This window comes from Oncorhynchus nerka, linkage group LG10 (genome assembly GCF_034236695.1).
Source record: "Oncorhynchus nerka isolate Pitt River linkage group LG10, Oner_Uvic_2.0, whole genome shotgun sequence".
Lineage (NCBI taxonomy): Eukaryota > Metazoa > Chordata > Actinopteri > Salmoniformes > Salmonidae > Oncorhynchus > Oncorhynchus nerka.
In genome coordinates this window covers 13,578,328-13,601,362 of record NC_088405.1, presented here as the reverse complement: position 1 = coordinate 13,601,362, position 23,035 = coordinate 13,578,328, and the positions used below count along the sequence as shown (strand labels likewise).

Genomic DNA, 23,035 nt, shown 5'->3' with positions numbered 1-23,035 from the left:
CATGGATGGTCAGTCCTGTCATTTTGATATCATGGATGGTCAGTCCTTTCATTTTGATATCATGGATGGTCAGTCCTTTCATTTTGATATCATGGATGGTCAGTCCTTACATTTTGATATCATGGATGGTCAGTCCTTTCATTTTGATATCATGGATGGTCAGTCCTTACATCCATAGCTCGGTCTATGTATTTGAGAGTGGTTACATTTCTGCAGCTCCATCCATCAGATGTTTATTGCCAGAAACGTGGTTGGGTTACCACTCTGTTATTGCTGATTGCTTCTTTAATCCATTCCACTGCTCCTCCACATAACTGCATAACTTCCTGTCTGTAATCACTCAGTGACTGTGACAAAGGCATTTGTGTCTGTCAGGCAAGACGTCAAATGTCAAACCAGCGGACTCTACCCTATCTCTCCTTCTCACACTGTCTCCATCCCTTCATCTCTCTCTCTCTCTTTCGCACTCTGTTTCAGACACATGCACACAGACTACACACACACTCTCTCGCTCTCCCATACGTATTTTATGCACACACACACACAATCTCCTTCCTTTCCTCCTCCCTCTCTCAGCTTGGCAGGGGCAGGACACAGACTCCCTTGTTTTCCTGATGGCTCGTTGTCAAGAGCTCCATACTGTGGTTCAGCCCTGTCAGAATGAAACACATTGAGCACCGGTACATTCCAAGATGACACATTTATTGGTCTACAAAGTAGTCGTTTTAACAAAAGCAAGAGAGCACAACTAGTGGAATTACTCCTTTAATGAACACAAACAAAACATGCTCCAATGCAAAATGTTACAATTCTCCATGAATGACTCAACTTGGTTTCATTCAGTTAGGAAATAGTGTCTAATAAGTCTGCGTGTCCCAAATAGCACACCATTCCCTACATAGTGCACTACATTTGACCAGTTGAAAGTAGTGCTCTATATAAAGGAATAGATTGCCCTTTGGGACACAGACAAAGAGTTGTATTGCTCCTATGGGACTGGTTATATGCAGAATCCTCTGTTGAAAAGCCAGAATAGAGAATGAAGGTGTTAACCAGGGATCTTCTTTCCTGAGTCAGTCAGCCAGACAACACGAGCTACATCAGACAGAAACAACCTCTTTACATGTTGTAGCAGACAGGCTTCTTTTACACTTCACACTAAACAACTGGATTTGGTCAAACTTCTCATCCTAAATCCTCATCTGATGTCAATTGGTGAGAGAACAACTTGGTCAAACCTAACCTTATAGATAGTCTTGTAATTCAAAAGCATTAATCTTTTAATATTTAATTTAACAGGCACTGTTTTAAAAAATATATGAAAATGGCCTTGTTCTTGATCAATGAAAAGGGAAACCCTATAGTACAACATCAACAACAGCACAACCTAACCTACATATGACAGTCCATAATAACTAGTTTGCTTTTCCAAAAAAAGCAATAATAATTACTGCATCCCAAATGACACCCTATTCCCTAAGTACCGTAGTGCACTACTTTGAACCAGGGCCCATAGAGCTCTGGTCAAAAGAAGTGTCACTTGTAAGGAATAGGGTACCATTTGGTACATAACCATTGACTCGGGCCTTTTCCTTCCAACAGCAGTTTAATGCTTCACTAGGCTATAACACCGCTGGTAGAAAGAACAAAAAGACATCTCACATGTTTTGTAAAGTCTAAAAACAAAAACTAGGAAAACCTATAATCTTGGCTTCTCAGATATACAATATGCTCAGATAGTACTTGTATTCAACAACCAGAGCGGGGTTCAATTACTACTTGAAATCTTTCAAAAACATTCCGTTTGCTCTGGTCTAGTATGCCTGGAGTGCCTGATGGGCGGGGCTTGCAGTTCTTGTGACTATTCTATTGGTTCCATTGTGCCAGTCAAGCTCAGTAAAGCTCAGATAAAGTATTTGAAATGATATCAAATAGTATTTAAACCCAGGTCTGTCAACAACACAGGTGTCCCGAAACGCTTTGCCTATAAAGCACAGACACATTTTCTCATGTAAAAACCAAGGCCATGTTCAGAATATGTAGAAAATGGGAAGGCATGTTGACATCATCAAATTACAATCGGGGAGCAACGACATTCAGTTCAAACCAAAAGTCTTATTTTTATAAAGTCTCATGTTTTTCTGCTGTTTTTCCGAGGCCATTGTAGGTCAGAGTGGGTTGAATGGTATTTGTGTTGTGGCAGGCTGCAGCTGTAGACCCAAGGGCTGAGTTCAATCAAACACGCACTGCAGGTATTTCACATTGTGGAGAAGTCCTACTAGCTCCTGTGTTCCAGCAATACACCATCTCAATCAAATCCAAACCTGATTTCTTCCAATTAGCATTGATTGATTCATCAGTATTTATGCAGTTTACCAATGTAATGGTTTTTTTCTGTACTGCATGTTTGCTTGAATATCAGTCCTATTAGAGGAGTTAGGATCATGAGACACAAAGTTACAAAACAAGCCTTTCTAGGGGCTTTGTCAGTAGTGGGGTGGCAGGGTAGCCTAGTGGTTAGAGCGTTGGACTAGTAACCGAAAGGTTGCAAGTTCATATCCCCGAGCTGACAAGGTATAAAACTGTCGTTCTGCCCCTGAACAGGCAGTTAACCCACTGTTCCTAGGCCGTCATTGAAAATAAGAATCTGTTCTTAACTGACTTGCCTAGTTAAATAAAGGCAAAGTAAAAATGTAAAGGATTTACTAGGCTGTTGCAGATAGAGATATGAAGTATAGACTGGTTACCATTCCCTATTTCACAGTCATGACTGTTCTACACAATATATTTCTATGTAAATGTTGTTGTGCCCCTCCAGAATAAGCCCCTGCCCCATGTTGTGAATCAGGAAGTGTTTGTGTTATCTCCCTCCCCACGTTCTTCCTGGATATACAGCGCCACGGGAGTGAGTGACCTCTCAAGTTGACCCCTGGACCACAACTGACAGGCTGAACGACAGGCGAGATGCTAGAGTAACAGGCTGAACCACAGGCGAGGTGCTAGAATGACGTGACAGGCTGAACCACAGGCGAGATGCTAGAGTAACAGGCTGAACCACAGGCGAGATGACATGTGACAGGCGAGATGCTAGAGTTAAGAATAGAACACGTCTTTTATTCTGCCTCGTGGTTTTAACCACAATTTGGTCTTTTATACATAGATGTATTATTAGGTTATTAAATTAGGTCTCTTAAGGATTTCCCATGTGAATCATATAGGCCTACTTATTTTCCCATGGGGCAACTGGATATTTGTTTGTATTTAAAATTAAGTAGTTTCACGAGGGATGGTTTCCACTCACTACAGTCAGAAGTTGTGGTTTCACGAGGGATGGTTTCCCACTCACTACAGTCAGAAGTTGTGGTTTCACGAGGGATGGTTTCCCACTCACTACAGTCAGAAGTTGTGGTTTCACGAGGGATGGTTTCCCACTCACTACAGCCAGAAGTTGTGGTTTCACGAGGGATGGTTTCCCACTCACTACAGCCAGAAGTTGTGGTTTCACGAGGATGGTTTCCCACTCACTACAGAGGGATGGTTTTTCAACTCACTACAGCCAGAAGTTGTGGTTTCACGAGGGATGGTTTCCCACTCACTTGTGGTTTCAGCCAGCCAAGTTGTGGTTTCACGAGGGATGGTTTCCACTCACTACAGCCAGAAGTTGTGGTTTCACGAGGGGTTTCATTGTGGTTTCACTAGGGATGTTTTCCCACTCACTACAGTCAGAAGTTGTGGTTTCACGAGGGATGGTTTTCCCCCACTCACTACAGTCAGAAGTTGTGGTTTCACGTTTTTCCCACTCACTACAGTCAGGATGGTTTTTCCCACTCACTACAGTCAGAAGTTGTGGTTTCACGAGGGATGTTTTCCCACTCACTACAGCCAGAAGTTGTGGTTTCACGCCAGGGATGTTTTTCAACTCACTACAGCCAGATCAGCACCAACAATGAAATCAGCCCCGAAACACACCCAGACTCAGCCTAACACAACATTAAGGATACAATACTGTTGAGGTCAGTGCATTGGGCTGGTTCATACAAACTCTCTCTCTCTGTCCTCCGTATTGCCTTCCTAATAGCCTACTGTAGTTTCCTTATGGAAATGAGTGCCTGTCATGCAAAACATTAAAAAAAGAGTTCTCCATCTTCGTACCTCAGGAAAACCCTGTGTGACCATCCAGGAGAAAAAGACAGAGTGGATGATGTTATTGCTCTCTCACAGAAAAGAAAGACCTGTGCATATGTAGCCTACTGAACAATTCTACATCCCACAGAATATTGTCATGGATTGCCTACTGTAATGATGTTCAGAGACCGAACGTCTCATATAGCACACACACACACACACACACACATTCATTACCAACCACTCACTACCCCCCCATACTGAATGTGATGCACTGTTCAGAGTTCAGTCAGTGCAGTGGCCTATCTTGGCAAAACCAAGGAAGGGTCCATTTGAAGCATCTTACAGGGGTAATCCAAGGAAGGGTCCATTTGAAGCACCTTACAGGGGTAAATCAAGGAAGGGACCATTTGAAGCATCTTACAGGGGTAAACCAAGGAAGGGTCCATTTGAAGCATCTTACAAGGGTAATCCAAGGAAGGGACCATTTGAAGCATCTTACAGGGGTAATCCAAGGAAGGGACCATTTGAAGCATCTTACAGGGATAAACCAAGGAAGGGTCCATTTGAAGCATCTTACAGGGAGGGTTAAACCAAGGAAGGGACCATTTGAAGCATCTTACAGGGGTAAACCAAGGAAGGGTCCATTTGAAGCATCTTACAGGGGTAATCCAAGGAAGGGACCATTTGAAGCACTGTACAGAGGGATGTCTGACTACAGCAAACACCAAACCCCTCAACCTTCAAAGTTATCATCACTTAAAGGTGCTACAGCCCCAAAACCCAATTTCTCTGTAACATGAAGGAGACTCACAATTGAGCCTTTTACTTTCTGTTTTGGTCCAGCAGCTTCGAACAGCTAGAAAAACTATATATGTTTTATTATTGAACATATGTTTAGTTACACCCCTCAAACGCGACTCTGGACCTCCCAAAAAAAGCAGTGAAACTGTCTTGGACACCAGGTGGGTGATATTAATGATCAGTAGGAACAGAAAACCAGCAGGCTCTGGACCTCGTAAGGTCAGAGGTGAATACCCCTGCCCTACACTATTCAGTGCTTGTTTTCTCACATAAACTGAAATTGAGCGAACAGTGTAGAATTTTTTTAATCAAGAAATTACAGAGATTTCTACATTGGCCACCTGACCCGATTTCCAATAGATAACACAGCCACAAAGTCAAACCAGCTTTCCCATTTTGACAACAGATGCCTCTCCAATGGGAGAAATCAATAGGCAAATATTACAGCCAGCTAAGTAATACTGTGAAACACTATCATTCCACTATTACAATGGCATTTTTAAAATCCTGTGTAGCACCTTTAATCCAAAGTCCCTCCCTACTCATCTACAACTCAGAGCTGACTTGCTCCTAACAGGAAAGCCGCATCCCAAATGGCACCCTATTCCATACATTGGGCCCTGGTCAAAAGTAGTGCACGTAGGGTCAAACGTGTCTTGGGTTAGGGTTAAAGTTAGGGTCAAAGTTGTGCATTATGTAGGGGCAACCGAAGAATGAGCGCTCCCTCCAACAACTAAGCCCAGTAAGAGACAATATAGAGAAGGAGATCCCAAAACTAAGCCCAGTAAGAGACAATAGAAAGGAGAGATCCAACAACTAAGCCCAGTAAGAGACAATATAGAGGATGAGAGATCCAACAACTAAGCCCAGTAAGAGACAATAGAAAGGAGAGATCCAACAACTAAGCCCAGTAAGAGACAATATAGAGAAGGAGAGATCCAACAACTAAGCCCAGTAAGAGACAATAGAAAGGAGAGATCCAACAACTAAGCCCAGTAAGAGACAATAGAAAGGAGAGATCCAACAACTAAGCCCAGTAAGAGACAATATAGAGAAGGAGAGATCCAACAACTAAGCCCAGTAAGAGACAATATAGAGAAGGAGAGATCCAACAACTAAGCCCAGTAAGAGACAATAGAAAGGAGAGATCCAACAACTAAGCCCAGTAAGAGACAATATAGAGGATGAGAGATCCAACAACTAAGCCCAGTAAGAGACAATATAGAGGAGAGATCCAACAACTAAGCCCAGTAAGAGACCATATAGAGAAGGAGAGATCCAACAACTAAGCCCAGTAAGAGACAATATAGAGGAGAGATCCAACAACTAAGCCCAGTAAGAGACAATATAGAGAAGGAGAGATCCAACAACTAAGCCCAGTAAGAGACAATATAGAGAAGGAGAGATCCAACAACTAAGCCCAGTAAGAGACAATATAGAGAAGGAGAGATCCAACAACTAAGCCCAGTAAGAGACAATATAGAGAAGGAGAGATCCAACAACTAAGCCCAGTAAGTGACAATATAGAGAAGGAGAGATCCAACAATTAAGCCCAGTAAGAGACAATATAGAGAAGGAGATATCTAACAACTAAGCCCAGTAAGAGACAATATAGAGGAGAGATCCAACAACTAAGCCCAGTAAGAGACAATATAGAGAAGGAGAGATCCAACAACTAAGCCCAGTAAGAGACAATAGAGCGCTTTGATGGAGCACAATAGCTCCCCTTGGCACCATGTGATGTCCGTGTGCCCCATTCTTGCTCTCCTGGCTCGGTTTCGAGAGAGCGAGAGATAGATAGATAGAGAGATGCAGTGGGCCATAGAGAGAGAGAGATATAGACAGAGCGATTTATACATTATATTATCTACCTCACTTGCTTTGGCAATGTTAACACATGTTTCCCATGCCAATAAAGCCCTTGAATTGAGAGAGAGAGAGAGACAGAGAGATGCAGTGGGTCCATAGAGAGAGAGACAGAGAGAGAGAGAGACAGAGAGACAGAGACCGAGAGAGAGAGAGACAGAGCGATGCAGTGGGTCCATAGAGAGAGAGACAGAGAGAGACAGAGAGAGAGAGAGAGAGACAGAGACCGAGAGAGAGAGAGACAGACAGATGCAGTGGGTCCATAGAGAGAGAGAGACAGAGACAGAGAGAGACAGAGAGAGACAGAGCGATGCAGTGGGTCCATAGAGAGACAGAGAGACAGAGAGAGAGAGAGAGAGAGAGAGAGACAGAGAGATGCAGTGGGTCCATAGAGAGAGAGAGAGGGGTCGAGAGACAGAGAGAGAGAGAGAGGTCGAGAGACAGAGAGAGAGAGAGGTCGAGAGACAGAGAGAGAGAGAGAGGGGTCGAGAGACAGAGAGATGCAGTGGGCCATAGACATGGGGCAGTGTGTTGTTAGAGGCATATCAGTGATGTAGTGGTAATTAACAAATAGCTGAGTGAACTCTGATCCCTGTTTGTGGTGAGTAAAGTAACGCAGGAATATATTTTCAAAGCATTTTTCTGCAATAGGAGGGTAAATGCTTACGCAGAATACAAAAGGTGTGTAAAGCTGCGATCACGTGAATTTACCCTCCACTAAACCACTGAGTCATATGATGCTCCACTAAACCACTGAGTCATATGATGCTCCACTAAACCACTGAGTCATATGAGTCATATGATGCTCCACTAAACCACTGAGTCATATGATGCTCCACTAAACCACTGAGTCATATGATGCTCCACTAAACCACTGAGTCATATGATGCTCCACTAAACCACTGAGTCATATGATGCTCCACTAAACCACTGAGTCATATGATGCTCCACTAAACCACTGAGTCATATTATGCTTCACTAAACCACTGAGTCATATTATGCTCCACTAAACCACTGAGTCATATGACAGTTATTGGTGAACAGTAGTAGCTCTGTGTGTTGATAAAGTGGTGGGCACTGGTCCAAAGTAGTGCACTAAATAGGTAATACACTCTTAGCAAAAAGCAATCCAAAAGGGTTCTTCTGCTGTCCCCATAGGAGAACCCATTCTGGTTCCAGGTAGATACACTCCTAGAATAAAAGGTGCTAAGGTGCCATTTCAGATGCGGAAATTGGTTGAATCAATGTTGTTTCCACGTCATTTCAACAACCAAAAAGTATTTCTGATGACGTTGAATCAATGTGGAAAACTGATTGGATTTGCAAAAAGTCAACAACAAAAGCATATTTTTTTCACCCAACGTTTAACCTAAATCCAATGACATGGTGGAATTCTTTGTTGATTTCACGTTGAATTCACGTTAATTGACAACTCAACCAAATTTAAATCAAAACTAGATGTTGAACTGACATCTATGCCCAGCTGGTATGCTACCATAGAAACACATGGCTGCTGTACATTCATAACACCATTCAGCCTTCCTATTCTTCACAACAATCAACCACTGATCGATAACCGCTAGCTAACGGAACAGTCTGTAAACTTCAAGAGGCACCGGTTACAGTTGAGTCAACTGTTTTTATTTTGGGCAAAACATTTCACTTCGGTGTTCCCTAATGAATACGACCCTGGTTTAAAAAATGCTCAAGTGTGGAATAATCTGGTCTGTGATAGCGAGGTTTGACTGAATGGTTGTTTAGGCTGGCCATCGCTGGGTGTGTTTTCACTATGGGCTTTTTCTTCATGTCAGTGAGTCCAGTGAAGCAAACTCCTTAAAAGGATAGTTCACTCCAAGATAAACATCCTAGCAAATTTTTCAAGCCTAGAAACACCACCTGAGTTCATATTCCACACCACGTGTTGTCTAGACTCTGCTGTGAGCCATTGGAGAAACCTACAGATCTCATCTAGAACCCAGATGAATAGGAAAGATTGGCACCTCTAATTCCAGTTTATTAGCTCCACACAGAACAGTTGAGGTATAAAACACATCTGATAAACTTAGATTTTGTGGTGAACTACCCCTTTAAACGAACCAATCGTTCATCACTGTTAAATAAGCAATGTAAACGAAGCTCCAAATGAACGATACATTCTATTCACTACCACATAGCTCTATGTCAGTGCAATATCTATATCTACAGGAGGAGAATGGTTGCAATGAACTGAAACTGTGAGTAAGAACCACCATTAATACATTGCATACAGTTACAAGACATTTCAATCAAAAAGCTGCTACGGTACATCTTGCTGAGACTCCACAATATAATCCTCATTTCCCTTTCCAAATGGCACCCTATTCCCTACGTAGTGCACTACTTTTGGCCAGAGCCCAATAGGCCCTGATCAAAGTAGTGCACTATATAGGGAATAGAATGCAATTTAGAATGCAACCTCTGTATGTAGGTCATTGAGTTAGGATGCCAATAACCATGACAACCAACCAACCAATAAAACCCAATTCAAGAACATGGAGGAGTGCAAAAATGGAAGCTCCCATAATACTGAGCTTGTCAACCCCACGAGATAACCCTCATTTACAGTGATGATGTTATACGTGATAAATAGTGTTGATTCCTGAGAAACCTCCTGAGAATTGTAGGATTTCTCCACATGAAAGCAAATACTTTTGAGTGCTCTACGGCTGTGTCCCAAATAGCACTCTAGTGCCCAATAGTGCCCCAAAAGCAGTGCACTATTACATTTGGAATGGGGCCCCCTCTCTCAGCAAAATCCCCATAGGATGCTTGGTAACCATGAGCAGGCGTTTATATTGTGAGATCCCTGACACACACAGAACTGAGGAAGAAAACAAAGGAATTGTTTCAGAACAAAGACACACAGAGCTGCGTTGCATTGCAACCATTCAACCAACAATTAGGAAGGTCACAATAACGTCAGATCTTGGTTGAGACGTGACAAGATAAAGGGGAAAGAAGAAGAGGAGTGACGGCAGAACCAAACCGGGATGGGCGAGTCCTTTCCAAAGCGCTAGGCCCACTGTCGCTGCAGTGTTGCATTGTGGGTATTGTAGTAACAGGTGTGTGTGTTCACCTGTATTGAGGTCTTGTTGTGTCACACACTGGCATAGCAGCTGGGTTGGTTAACCTAGCTTGGTGATCTGTAGACCCCCTTCTATCCTCACTGTATCGATGGACAGCAAAGATTTCACTTTGTGAAAAAAGTCAAAGAGCGGGTTTCCGTCCACAAATATCCGGAAGCGCGTGTGTTCACAGTGGATCTCAATCTGGAGAGAGAGAGAGAGAGAGAGAGAGAGAGAGAGAGGGGGGGAGGTGGTAGAGGTAGAGAGAGAGCGAGAGAGAGAGAGAGGGGGGTGGTAGAGGTAGAGAGAGAGGCGAGAGAGAGAGAGAGAGAGAGGGGGGAGAGAGAGAGGGGGGGAGAGGTGGTAGAGGTAGAGAGAGAGAGAGGCGAGAGAGAGGGGGTGGAGAGAGAGAGAGAGGGGGAGAGAGAGGAAAGATAGAGGTGGTAGATATAGATAGAGAGAGAGAGAGAGAGAGAGGGGTGGAGAGAGAGAGATAGAGGTGGTAGAGAGAGAGGAGATAGAGAGGTGGTAGATATAGAGAGAGAGTGCGATATAGATAGAGAGAGAGAGGAGAGAGAGAGAGAGGGGGTGGAGAGAGAGGAGATAGAGAGGGGGTGGGGGTGGAGAAAGAGAGATAGAGGTGGTAGATAGAGAGAGAGGAGATAGAGAGAGGGGGGTGGAGAGAGAGATAGAGGTGGTAGAGAGAGAGAGGAGAGATAGAGGTGGTAGATAGAGAGGGAACAGAATAAAACACCACATTTCTAAACAAAGTCACATTATGTGGCCATGTGATTCTTTCTCCAAATGAAAGAGAGCTTGTTAGTTTTGCATAATTTATCACATCTCTAAACCACATCCTCTGACAAATGTGTGACTGGAGCAACCTGCTTTACAATAAAACCACAACAAGGAACAATGTGTGTTCCTTATCACTGGGCTATACATTTACATAACGTCTGTACTGATTCATATCAGAGCAACTAAAGAGAAGTCAGAGAATGGTGGAGCGAGGGAGTGTATGAGATAGAGATAAGGGTGGAAGGCCAATTATCATGAAGTTAAGACCCTAGTTAACTGTGGTCCCATAGGGTTCTGGTCAAAGGAAGTCTACTAGAAAGGGGATGCGGTGCCATTTGGGACAAGTTGGATAAGAACGTGAAGTGTTCTTGGTACCCTGAAGGAATGGTCGGGTTCGGGGTTAGAATTTAAAAAGAGAGTGGATTGTTATGGTATCTTGAAGGCCTGGTCCAGTTAGGGTTATGGATTAAGGGTTAGGATTAGAGGTTAGGATTAGAGGTTAGAGGTTAGGATTAGAGTTTAGGATTAGAGGTTAGGGTAGGGATTAGAGGTTATAGGTTAGGATTAGTGTTTGGATAAATGTAACAGGTACCCTGAACGGCTGGTCAGGTTAGGTGTTTGGATAAGTGTAACAGGTACCCTGAAGGGCTGGTCAGGTTAAGTGTTAGGATCAGTGTAACAGGTACCCTGAAGGGCTAGTCAGGTTAAGTGTTAGGATCAGTGTAACAGGTACCCTGAAGGGCTGGTCAGGTTAAGTGTTAGGATCAGTGTAACAGGTACCCTGAAGGGCTAGTCAGGTTAAGTGTTAGGATCAGTGTAACAGGTACCCTGAAGGGCTGGTCAGGTTAAGTGTTAGGATCAGTGTAACAGGTACCCTGAAGGGCTGGTCAGGTTAAGTGTTAGGATCAGTGTAACAGGTACCCTGAAGGGCTGGTCAGGTTAGGTGTTAGGATCAGTGTAACAGGTACCCTGAAGGGCTGGTCAGGTTAGGTGTTAGGATCAGTGTAACAGGTACCCTGAAGGGCTGGTCAGGTTAGGTGTTAGGATCAGTGTAACAGGTACCCTGAAGGGCTGGTCAGGTTAGGTGTTAGGATCAGTGTAACAGGTACCCTGAAGGGCTGGTCAGGTTAGGTGTTTGGATAAGTGTAACAGGTACCCTGAAGGGCTGGTCAGGTTAGGTGTTAGGATCAGTGTAACAGGTACCCTGAAGGGCTGGTCAGGGATGAAGGGGAAGTAGTCGATAGACTTCTCCTCCTCGCTCCATTTTCCCGAGACGCGGGAGTTACGCAGAAACTGGCGCTCAGCGAATCGAGCGCTGAGTTTCAGGGCCACATCCGGCTGTGGCTCCTCCTTCTCTGTGCCACGGCCGCAAGTCAGGCTGACGTCAAAGCTGAGACGGAAAGAAACATAGAGAAGAAAAAAGAAATAGGTGTCTCTGTGCTGGTTTAACAATATCCCTTTTTACCCTAGTTAACCTGTCCCTTAGTGGGAGCCCTAGTTAACCTGTCCCTTAGTGGGAGCCCTAGGTAACCTGTCCCTTAGTGGGAGCCCTAGGTAACCTGTCCCTTAGTGGGAGCCCTAGTTAACCTGGTCCCTTAGTGGGAGCCCTAGTTAACCTGGTCCCTTAGTGGGAGCCCTAGGTAACCTGTCCCTTAGTGGGAGCCCTAGGTAACCTGTCCCTTAGTGGGAGCCCTAGGTAACCTGTCCCTTAGTGGGAGCCCTAGTTAACCTGGTCCCTTAGTGGGAGCCCTAGTTAACCTGGTCCCTTAGTGGGAGCCCTAGTTAACCTGGTCCCTTAGTGGGAGCCCTAGGTAACCTGGTCCCTTAGTGGGAGCCCTAGGTAACCTGGTCCCTTAGTGGGAGCCCTAGGTAACCTGGTCCCTTAGTGGGTTCACTAGGTAACCTGGTCCCTTAGTGGGAGCCCTAGGTAACCTGCTCCCTTAGTGGGAGCCCTAGGTAACCTGGTCCCTTAGTGGGAGCCCTAGGTAACCTGGTCCCTTAGTGGGAGCCCTAGGTAACCTGGTCCCTTAGTGGGAGCCCTAGGTAACCTGGTCCCTTAGTGGGAGCCCTAGGTAACCTGGTCCCTTAGTGGGAGCCCTAGGTAACCTGGTCCCTTAGTGGGAGCCCTAGGTAACCTGGTCCCTTTGTGGGAGCCCTAGGTAACCTGGTCCCTTAGTGGGAGCCCTAGGTAACCTGGTCCCTTAGTGGGAGCCCTAGGTAACCTGTCCCTTAGTGCGAGCCCTGGGAGACATGGTGGAGGGCCTATAGGGACGTGGTGCTGTAGGGGACATAGTGGAGGGCCTATAGGGACATAGTGGAGGGCCTATAGGGACATGATGCTGTAGGGGACATAGTGGAGGGCCTATAGGGACATGATGCTGTAGGGGACAAAGTGGAGGGCCTATAGGGACGTGGTGCTGTAGGGGACATAGTGGAGGGCCTTTAGGGACGTGGTGCTGTAGGGGACATAGTGGGGGGCCTATAGGGACGTGGTGCTGTAGGGGACATAGTGGAGGGCCTATAGGGACATAGTGGAGGGCCTATAGGGACATGATGCTGTAGGGGACATAGTGGAGGGCCTATAGGGACATAGTGGAGGGCCTATAGGGCCATGATGCTGTAGGGGACATGGTGGAGGGCCTATAGGGACGTGGTGCTGTAGGGGACATAGTGGAGGGCCTATAGGGACATAGTGGAGGGCCTATAGGGACATGATGCTGTAGGGGACATAGTGGAGGGCCTATAGGGACATGATGTTGTAGGGGACATGGTGGAGGGCCTATAGGGACATAGTGGAGGGCCTATAGGGACGTGGTTCTGTAGGGCACATAACTGTTGTCATTATGTTCTGCATCTGGAGGAGCAGCATGTTGACATCTCCATGAACTTTAGAACCGGCATTTAAAACTGATGTCACTAAATGTGTTTTTAAACTGACCATTAGTTTCTATTGAGGCCTATAAAGGACACACCCTAAAATGTCTCAACAAGCACTGTGTCCCTGTGTCCCAACTGGAACACTATCCCCTTTGTAGTACACTACGTTTGATGAGGGCCAATGTAGCCCTAGTGGCCTACATAGGGAATAGGGTGCTATTCGGGAGACAACCCAGCTCTGCCTCAGCCTGGCCTGACTGAGAAGGTGAACACCCTGCCTTGCATTATGAAAAAGCCATCCTTTCTCAACACACCCACCCACACAGTTCTCCATGTCTCCTCTTCACCTCCCCAGGCTGTTTCGTTGCCTTCTGCCATGCTGCTAATAATAAACTATTCTTTTGATCTTTTTCCTTTCTGAGCCTGTGTTCGATTCTGTCTTTTACAATACATGTTCTCTCCTTCTTAGGCTAGATTCACATTTTTCAGCAGACATAACATCGAAAACACAGCATTTCACCAATAAACATGTAATACACAGGCCTATAACAATTAATTCTATAGGCTACAGTCTTACAGAATCACAACTCCACCTAAAATGGAATGGGATTTAGAATCTAATTCAAAAGCACTATATGAAAGATAAGAAGTTGGTAATGACAATCAGATAAGCCAGGGTGCCGTTGAAAAATAGACCTAGTTAGCTCTAGTCCAGGGCGTCTTCTCTTCTTCAAGAATAAGTTGAAGGCTCAGCATCAGCCAGCTGCACGTAACGACATGGACCAGAGCTAAGACCTAATGAGTGGAGGTTATATCGCCCTGGACCAGAGCTAAGACCTAATGAGTGGAGGTTATATCTCCCTGGACCAGAGCTAAGACCTAATGAGTGGAGGTTATATCTCCCTGGACCATAGCTAAGACCTAATGAGTGGAGGTTATATCTCCCTGGACCAGAGCTAAGACCTAATGAGTGGAGGTTATATCGCCCTGGACCAGAGATAAGACCCAATGAGTGGAGGTTATATCTCCCTGGACCAGAGCTAAGACCTAATGAGTGGAGGTTATATCGCCCTGGACCAGAGATAAGACCCAATGAGTGGAGGTTATATCTCCCTGGACCAGAGATAAGACCCAATGAGTGGAGGTTATTGTCTTAGCCTACCTGTCTGGCTCCAGATCAACAATGCCCATGACAATGACCTTCTTCCCCGGCCTCATACCACCTCTGATGCGGCCGGTGAATGGCACCTTCTACGAATGAAAGACAACGTTTTATTTTAAATCATCACATTTAAATCATCATCACAACACATAATGTAGACAAAGAAAAAGGTTGTAGCCCCCCCATCCTCCAGGGTAGGAGATGTGGTAATTATTTTTTTAACGGATTATTAACACAGGCCTATATTTTGATTAACGTGGGTGTTTCAGGATGAATAGTCCCACCAGAAGCCGTGCAATGTCCTCCCTATCCGGCGAGATGAGCCCGGGGTTCCCGAACGAATCGTTGTGATGGTCATCTTCAGTATTCTTCAAAACCACCAGAGACAAAAGGAGGAAAAAACACAACGTATTGATCAGGTACAGCCTAAATGAAAGTAGCCTAACGTATTGATCAGGTACAACCTAAATGAAAGTAGCCTACTCAATGTGCGGAGTAGCCTAGCGTCTTAAAAGGCTGCTTATTGCTCTAGATGTCTTCTCTGCGGTTGAAAAAGCCGACGGAATGGTCTTCATGCCGCTATTCAACAATGAAAAGGTGGGGAAACCCATGGCTGTCAAAACATCTGTCATGTTGTAGACTAGAGCGCGTAAGACCTGTGAGAACCGTCGGTCATTACCACCAACTCGCACATAGACAGCCCACATTGTACAGTGATAACGAGAAGTAATGCACCGCTGCTGTATCAAGGTGAGCACCACACAGATACATTTTATCATGCAGAATCATAGTGAATTTGTTCCGCGCCCACATCAGAGGTCGGCTCCGGCTGTGTTTGGGAATGCACGGACAGGCTATTGCCATATTACTCCCCACAATCATAGAAACTTCATGATGACATAAAGTATAGCTCTACACAAATGACACGCTTAACCGTTTTACGTGCAGACACAGAAAACAACCAATTCCAAGCAAACCGCTGTTTTCCTGAAAATTGTATTACTCACTATTGCGTCCCTTTCCGTTGCCGACACCGCCATCTTGACTTGTACAGAATACCATAGGATGCTTATCAGAAGAGAGGCAGCCCGGACAGTCCTCCTCTCCTGGAATGTGTCAGCGTCGTGGCAGCAGTGACTCAGTCAACATATTTCTAGGTGTCCACACTCACACTCCACATGCAGCGGAGATGAATCGTAAACAATACGTGGAATTACCTGCGGTATTCACATTTATGACTAGGATACGTCTGGTGTAGCCTGGGTGAGGTGTTGTAGTAGGCTATGTCTGGGCTGTATTTATCCGCTCTAGAAATGGGTGGATAGTCTTTTTATTTTGCTGACGTATGCTTTACAATAGTAAGAGGGGCTTTGGTAATCCCCGTCTGTTCGTGAACGAGAACGAGCCAGGCTAATCAGATTTTAAAATTCCTACAAAGAACCTTCACCTAATTAAACTGTACCCCCATAAAGTGGGGGCACTTCTCTCATTCGATTCTAATCTTGAGTGGAGATATTTTGTATAGCTTCGTTCCTAGACTAATTAAAGAGGCATGGTATGGAGTAGGAGCCTAGGATAGAACATTTTACCATTTTGGGATGATAATGATAGTGAACAAAATGTGGCGCTAAAGAAACAAACGATTTGATATATAAATCTAGGCTATAAGAGTACAGCTACTTATGTTCTTGAAAATGTAACCTTTATTTAACTAGGCAAGCCAGTTGAAGAACAAATTCTTATTTAAAATTATGGCCTACACCGGCTAAACCCGGACGACGCTGGGCCAATTGTGCGCCGCCCCATGGGACTCCCAATCACGGCCGGTTGTGATACAGCCTGGATTCAAACCAGGGTATCTGTAGTGACGCCTCAAGCACTGAGATGCAGTACCTTAGACCGCTTCGCCACTTGATTCTAAATACTACGTTCATTGACAAATATCCTACTTTGTTGGACACCGTTGAGCTATAAATAGCATGTTTCCGCTCAATAAATATATAGAACATTATTTGCCTATGCAAATCAGGAGGGCATGTTTACATTGTTAGAGGGCGTCCTTCTGTGGCAGTTCACGGTACTACAAATACAAATCCTCTACTCTAGGCCTGCTCTATTCTGCAGTTCCATCATCCAGAAACAAGGTCTCATTGGGGTTCTATATAGAACCTATTGGTTCTGTATAGAACCATTTCTTATAAGAGTGTAGCCAACATGTTGTAGACAGAGATTGGATGACAAGATGTTTTGTGGGTCTCAAGCCTTCTGTCTTCTCACCCTGTTAGTGACTTCCTCAGTCAGAGCAGCCTACATGATTGGATAATAGGGGCTGTGTGTTGGGGCTGTGTGTAGCCCTGCAGTAGGGTATAGAGGAGATGAAAAGGTTGGGACTGAATTGGCTACTGAAGAGCTGCTGGTGTCTACTTTTATTTATTTATTTTATTTCACCTTTATTTAATCAGGTAGGCTAGTTGAACAAGTTCTCATTTACAACTGAGACCTGGACCTACTACCGTTATGCCCTTGAGCAAGGCACTTATTCTGTAACACAGGGTGACTCAAAAGACAGAAAGGCACATCTCCGACATTCTGTCCATTGCAGCACCTGTCTCTGAAGTTATGCTGGCTAGCCCAGGACATATCTTCTACCATCCTCCTTTCTTCAAGTCATGGGGGCTAGCCCAGGACATATCTCCTACCATCCTCCTCTCTTCAAGTCATGGGGGCTAGCCCAGGACATATCTCCTACCATATTCCTTTCTTCAAGTCATGGGGGCTAGCCCAGGACATATCTCCTACCATCCTCCTCTCTTCATGGGGAGCCCAGGACATATCTCCTACCATCCTCCTCTCTTCAAGTCATGGGACTAGCCCAGGAAATATCTCCTACCATCCTCCTCTCTTCAAGTCATGGGGACTAGCCCAGGACATATCTCCTACCATCCCCCTCTTCTTCAAGTCATGGGGGCTAGCCCAGGACATATCTCCTACCATCCTCCTCTCTTCAAGTCATGGGGATTCCTTTCTTCCAAGGGGCTAGCCCAGGACATATCTCCTACCATCCTCCTCTCTTCAAGTCATGGGGACTAGCCCAGGACATATCTCCTACCATCCTCCTCTCTTCAAGTCATGGGGACTAGCCCAGGACATATCTCCTACCATCCTCCTCTCTTCAAGTCATGGGGGCTAGCCCAGGACATATCTCCTACCATCCTCCTCTCTTCAAGTCATGGGGACTAGCCCAGGACATATCTCCTACCATCCTCCTCTCTTCAAGTCATGGGGGCTAGCCCAGGACATATCTCCTACCATCCTCCTCTCTTCAAGTCATGGGGGCTAGCCCAGGACACATCTCCTACCATCATCCTCTCTTCAAGTCATGGGGACTAGCCCAGGACATATCTCCTACCATCCTCCTCTCTTCAAGTCATGGGGGCTAGCCCAGGACATATCTCCTACCATCCTCCTCTCTTCAAGTCATGGGGGCTAGCCCAGGACATATCTCCTACCATCCTCCTCTCTTCAAGTCATGGGGACTAGCCCAGGACATATCTCCTACCATCCTCCTTTCTTCAAGTCATGGGGACTAGCCCAGGACATACCATCCTCCTCTCTTCAAGCCCAGGACATATCTCCTACCATCCTCCTCTCTTCAAGTCATGGGGGCTAGCCCAGGACATATCTCCTACCATCCTCCTCTCTTCAAGTCATGGGGACTAGCCCAGGACATATCTCCTACCATCCTCCTCTCTTCAAGTCATTGGGACTAGCCCAGGACATATCTCCTACCATCCTCCTCTCTTCTTCAAGTCATGGGGCTAGCCCAGGACATATCTCCTACCATCCTCCTCTCTTCAAGTCATGATGGGGTCTAGCCCAGGACATATCTCCTACCATCCTCCTTTCTTCAAGTAATGGGGACTAGCCCAGGACATATCTCCTACCATCCTCCTCTCTTCAAGTCATGGGGGGGCTAGCCCAGGACATATCTCCTACCATCCTCCTCTCTTCAAGTCATGGGGACTAGCCCAGGACATATCTCCTACCATCCTCCTCTCTCAAGTCATGGGGACTAGCCCAGGACATATCTCCTACCATCCTCCTCTCTTCATGTCATGGGGACCCAGGACATATCTAGCCCAGGACATATCTCCTAGCCCTCCTAGGAATGGCATAAAGAACTGAAAACTGCTGTTCCAAATGCTCATCCTCACTGAGCTCTTCAACGAGGAATGGGAAAAAAATTCAGTCTCTCGATGTGGACTGAGCCCCCAAGTGACTTATATCTCCTAAAGGTGGCCATCCTCCTCTCTTAAATGTCAAGTCATGATTGTGGACTTCAGTTTTATATCTTTATGTTTGACGCCTGAGGACATATCTCCTATATCCTATCCTCCTCTCTTCAAGTCATGGGGGCTATCCCAGGACATATCTCCTACCATCCTCCTCTCTTCCCTGGTCTGTCTATTCTCTTCATCTCTCTCGTCATCTTCTCAACCCCCCAAACACACACACACGGGATCTCCCACCAAGGGGACTATCGGGGACCCGGGACATATCTCCAGGCACCATCCTCCTCTCTTCCAAGTCATGGGGACAATCCCAGCCCAGGAAGGTAGGAGAGGTACATATCTCCTATGGAATAGTGTATATCCATCCTCCTCTCTTCAAGTAATGGGGGCTATCCCAGGACACATCTCCTACCATCCTCCTCTCTTCAAGTCATGGGGACTGCTACCCCAGGACATATCTCCTACCATCCTCCTCTCTTCAAGTCATGGGGGCTACCCCAGGACATATCTCAGAAACTACCATCCTCCTCTCTTCAAGTCATGGGGCAGCTAGCCTAAACTAGGACATATCTCCTACCATATTCAGAAACTTTCTTCAAGTCATGGGGAAATCTAGGAATGGGTGTCTTGAAACTAAACTGCCCATGACAAACTATCTGTTTGAAACTGTTAAAAACTGAAAATGCGAGACAGACCTAAACTAATGCAGCCACACATAGACCTAAACTAGGGAAACTAATGTAGCCACACATAGATCTAAACTAGGGAAACTAATGCAAAAAGCCAAGATAGTACCGCCTGGTACGGAAACTGCTCCGCCCACAACCGCAAGGCTCTCCAGAGGGTAGTGAGGTCTGCACAACGCATCACCGGGGGGCAAACTACCTGCCCTCCAGGACACCTACTCCACCCGATGTCACAGGAAGGCCAAAAAGATCATCAAGGACAACAACCACCCGAGCCACTGCCTGTTCACCCCGTTATCATCCAGAAGGTGAGGTCAGAACAGGTGCATCAAAGCAGGGACTGAGAGACTGAAAAACAAATTCTATGTCAAGGCCTTCAGACTGTTAAACAGCCATCACTAACATTGAATGGCTGTTGCCAACATACTAACTCAATCTCTAGCCACTTTAATATTTAATAATTGGATGTAATAAATTTATCACTAGCCACTTTAAACAATGCCACTTTATATAATGTTTACATACCCTACATTACTCATCTCATATGTATATACTGTATTCTATACCATCTACTGCATCTTGCCTATGCCGCACGGCCATCGCTCATCCATATATTTATATGTACATATTCTTGTTCATTACTTTACACTTGTGTGTGTATAAGGTAGTTGTTGTGAAATTGTCACGCCCCGACCTTAGATATCTCTGTTTTTCTATATATGTTGGTTAGGTCAGGGTGTGACTAGGGTGGGTACTCTAGTTTTTGTATGTCTAGGGCCTTTGTATGTCATGGGGTTTTTGTATGTCTATGTTGGCCTGATATGGTTCCCAATCAGAGACAACTGTTTATCGTTGTCTCTGATTGGGGATCATATTTAGGTAGCCATTTTCCTCATTTGTGTTGTGGGACCTTGTCTATGTATAGTTGCCTTAGTGCACATCAGTAGCGTCACGTTTCGTTTGGATGTTTTTTGTTTTGTTCAGTGAGTTTCGATTTATTAAAATTATGTGGAACTCTACTCACACTGCGCCTTGGTCCGATCCTTATGACAAACGTGACAGAAGATCCCACCACCAACGGACCAAGCAGCGTGTTCAAGAGGAGCAGGGATCCTGGGCCTGGGAGAAAAGTGAGTGGAGGACGTCCTGGACATGGGAGGAGGTTATGGCAGGACAAGACCCTGCCATGGAAGCAGGCGGGGGAGCGAAGAGGAACGGGCGGCGATACGAGGAGTCAGGGCAACGACGGAAGCACAAAAGGCAGCCCCAAAATATTTTTTTTTTGGGGGGGACACGGGGACATTGGCGGAGGTAGGGTTTAGACCTGAGCCAGCTTACCGTGGGGAGCGTGTGACCGGTCAGGCACCGTGTTATGCAGTGATGCGCATTGTGTCTCCAGTGCACATTCATAGCCCAGTGCGCTCTATTCCAGCTCCCCGCATTTGCCGCGCTGGAGTGGGCATCCAGCCAGGACGGGTTGTGCCGGCTCAGCGCTCCTGGTCTCCAGTACACCTCTTCGGACCAGGATATCCTGCGCCGGCTTTACGCGCTATATCCCCAGTGCGTCCTGTGCCAGCGCCCCGCACTTATCGAGCTAAAATGAGCATCCAGCCAGGATGCATTGTGCCAGCTCTACACTCCAGGCCTCCAGTGCGCCTTCACAGTCCAGTACGTCCTGTGCCTCTTCCTCGCCCTGAGACCCATGTCACCAGCCCGGTACCACCAGTGCCGGCACCACGCATCAGACCTCCAGTGGGCCTCCACAATCCAGTGTGTCCTGTGCCTCCTCCCCGCACTAGCCCTGAGGTGCGTGTCTTCAGCCCGGTGCCACCTGTATCGGTCCCACGCATCAGGCCTCCAGTGCGCCTCCACAGTCCAGAGCTTCCGGCGACAGTTTCCCGTCCGGAACCTCCAACGACGGTCCACAGTCCGAAACCTCCGGCGACGGTCCACAGTCCGGAACCTCCGGCGACGGTCCACAGTCCGGAACCTCCTGCGACGGTCCTTAGTCCGAGGGGTCTATATTTTGGTTTGGTCAGGGTGTGACTAGGGTGGGTACTCTAGTTTTTGTATGTCTAGGGTCTTTGTATGTCTAGGGGTTTTGTATGTCTATGTTGGCCTGATATGGTTCCCAATCAGAGACAGCTGTTTATCGTTGTCTCTGATTGGGGATCATATTTAGGTAGCCATTTTCCTCATTTGGGTTGTGGGATCTTGTCTATGTATAGTTGCCTTAGTGCACATCAGTAGCGTTTCGTTTGGTTGTTTGTTTTGTTCAGTGAGTTTCGATTTATTAAAATGATGTGGAACTCTACTCACGCTGCGCCTTGGTCCGATCCTTACGACGAACGTGACAAATTGTTAAGATTACTTGTTAGATATTACTGCATGGTCGGAACTAGAAGCACAAGCATTTCGCTACACTCGCATTAAAAATCTGCTAACCATGTGTATGTGACAAATAACATTTGATGTGTCTATAGTTGTTTTTATTTTTGTAGGGGTTGCTACATTTTTTGAAGCCTTTTTGTACCTTGAATACACTACAAGTTTCCATTTCCTGCCGTGCAGGAGAATTCTCTGCAACAAAGGTGATCAACTTAAGATCTTACATCTGTAGCTATTTTTATGTCATTTAGTAGTACGTTAACAGGTGCATTCATTCCGGAGCAAGAGGCCTGCATGCATTCAGTCTGAATAATGCCTCTTCTCCCTTCTCAAGAACCGACCTGTTCTACCACTTTGAAATAGACTATAGACCAACTACACCCTGATGACAAGGAACTGTCAGCTGATCTTCACAGAATGTTTACTTCTGTTGGTTCATGTTATCACACAGCAGGCTAGGCACACACACTCGTTGCTACAGTACTATAGGCTATGTTGTTGCTCTCCATCTTCTAGACTTCAGCTCCTTCTTGTGTAAGGGAACCTTTTCAGGTGAGTCCCTGTTGTATTTTAGGACCAGTGTTTTCCTAGTTGGCTAAATTACAGCTGGTGTTTTTGTATTTGCTTATCTGTGGTTCTTTCAAAGATTAGCTAACGGTATGGTACCGTATCGGAGCATATCTGAAATTATAACGATGAATTGATTTGTCACTTATCAGACTCATCAAGTGTAGTCTGGCTCTTTCAACTGTTTTCCATTGTGGTCCAAAGGGCTGCACCTGAAATTGGTTGTATTTCCTCACTGTCAAAATGTACAAAAAAAATATTCCTCTATCCATTGCTATTGGAGTTTTCTCTGCTCCCTGACTGTTTTGATGACTGTTAGCAAACTGGATTATAAATGTAGGTCTATTCTCATTTCTACACAGTTTA

The 23,035-nt window shown here is 45.7% G+C and overlaps 1 protein-coding gene across 1 annotated transcript; it reads right to left on the bottom strand.

Moving 5' to 3' along the window:
- Window positions 1-749: 749 nt before the first annotated feature.
- On the bottom strand, window positions 750-16,016 carry LOC135573655 (galectin-related protein-like). Its single transcript, XM_065023027.1, has 6 exons — window positions 15,744-16,016; window positions 15,021-15,104; window positions 14,737-14,825; window positions 11,901-12,087; window positions 9,911-10,103; window positions 750-1,095 (listed from the first exon to the last, which is right to left on the bottom strand). The coding sequence occupies exons 1-5, from the start codon at window positions 15,774-15,776 to the stop codon at window positions 9,960-9,962; spliced, it is 537 nt and encodes a 178-aa protein (XP_064879099.1). The 5' UTR covers window positions 15,777-16,016; the 3' UTR covers window positions 750-1,095; window positions 9,911-9,959.
- Between the last annotated feature and the right edge of the window lie 7,019 nt (window positions 16,017-23,035).

Coding starts and splice junctions, on each gene's coding strand:
- LOC135573655 (XM_065023027.1), bottom strand. CDS start 15,776: ATGGCGGTGTCGGCAACGGAAAGGGACGCAATA. Junction 15,105..15,743: donor CAACGGAAAGGGACGCAATA/GTGAGTAATACA, acceptor GTGGTTTTGAAG/AATACTGAAGATGACCATCA. Junction 14,826..15,020: donor AGGACATTGCACGGCTTCTG/GTGGGACTATTC, acceptor TTTCATTCGTAG/AAGGTGCCATTCACCGGCCG.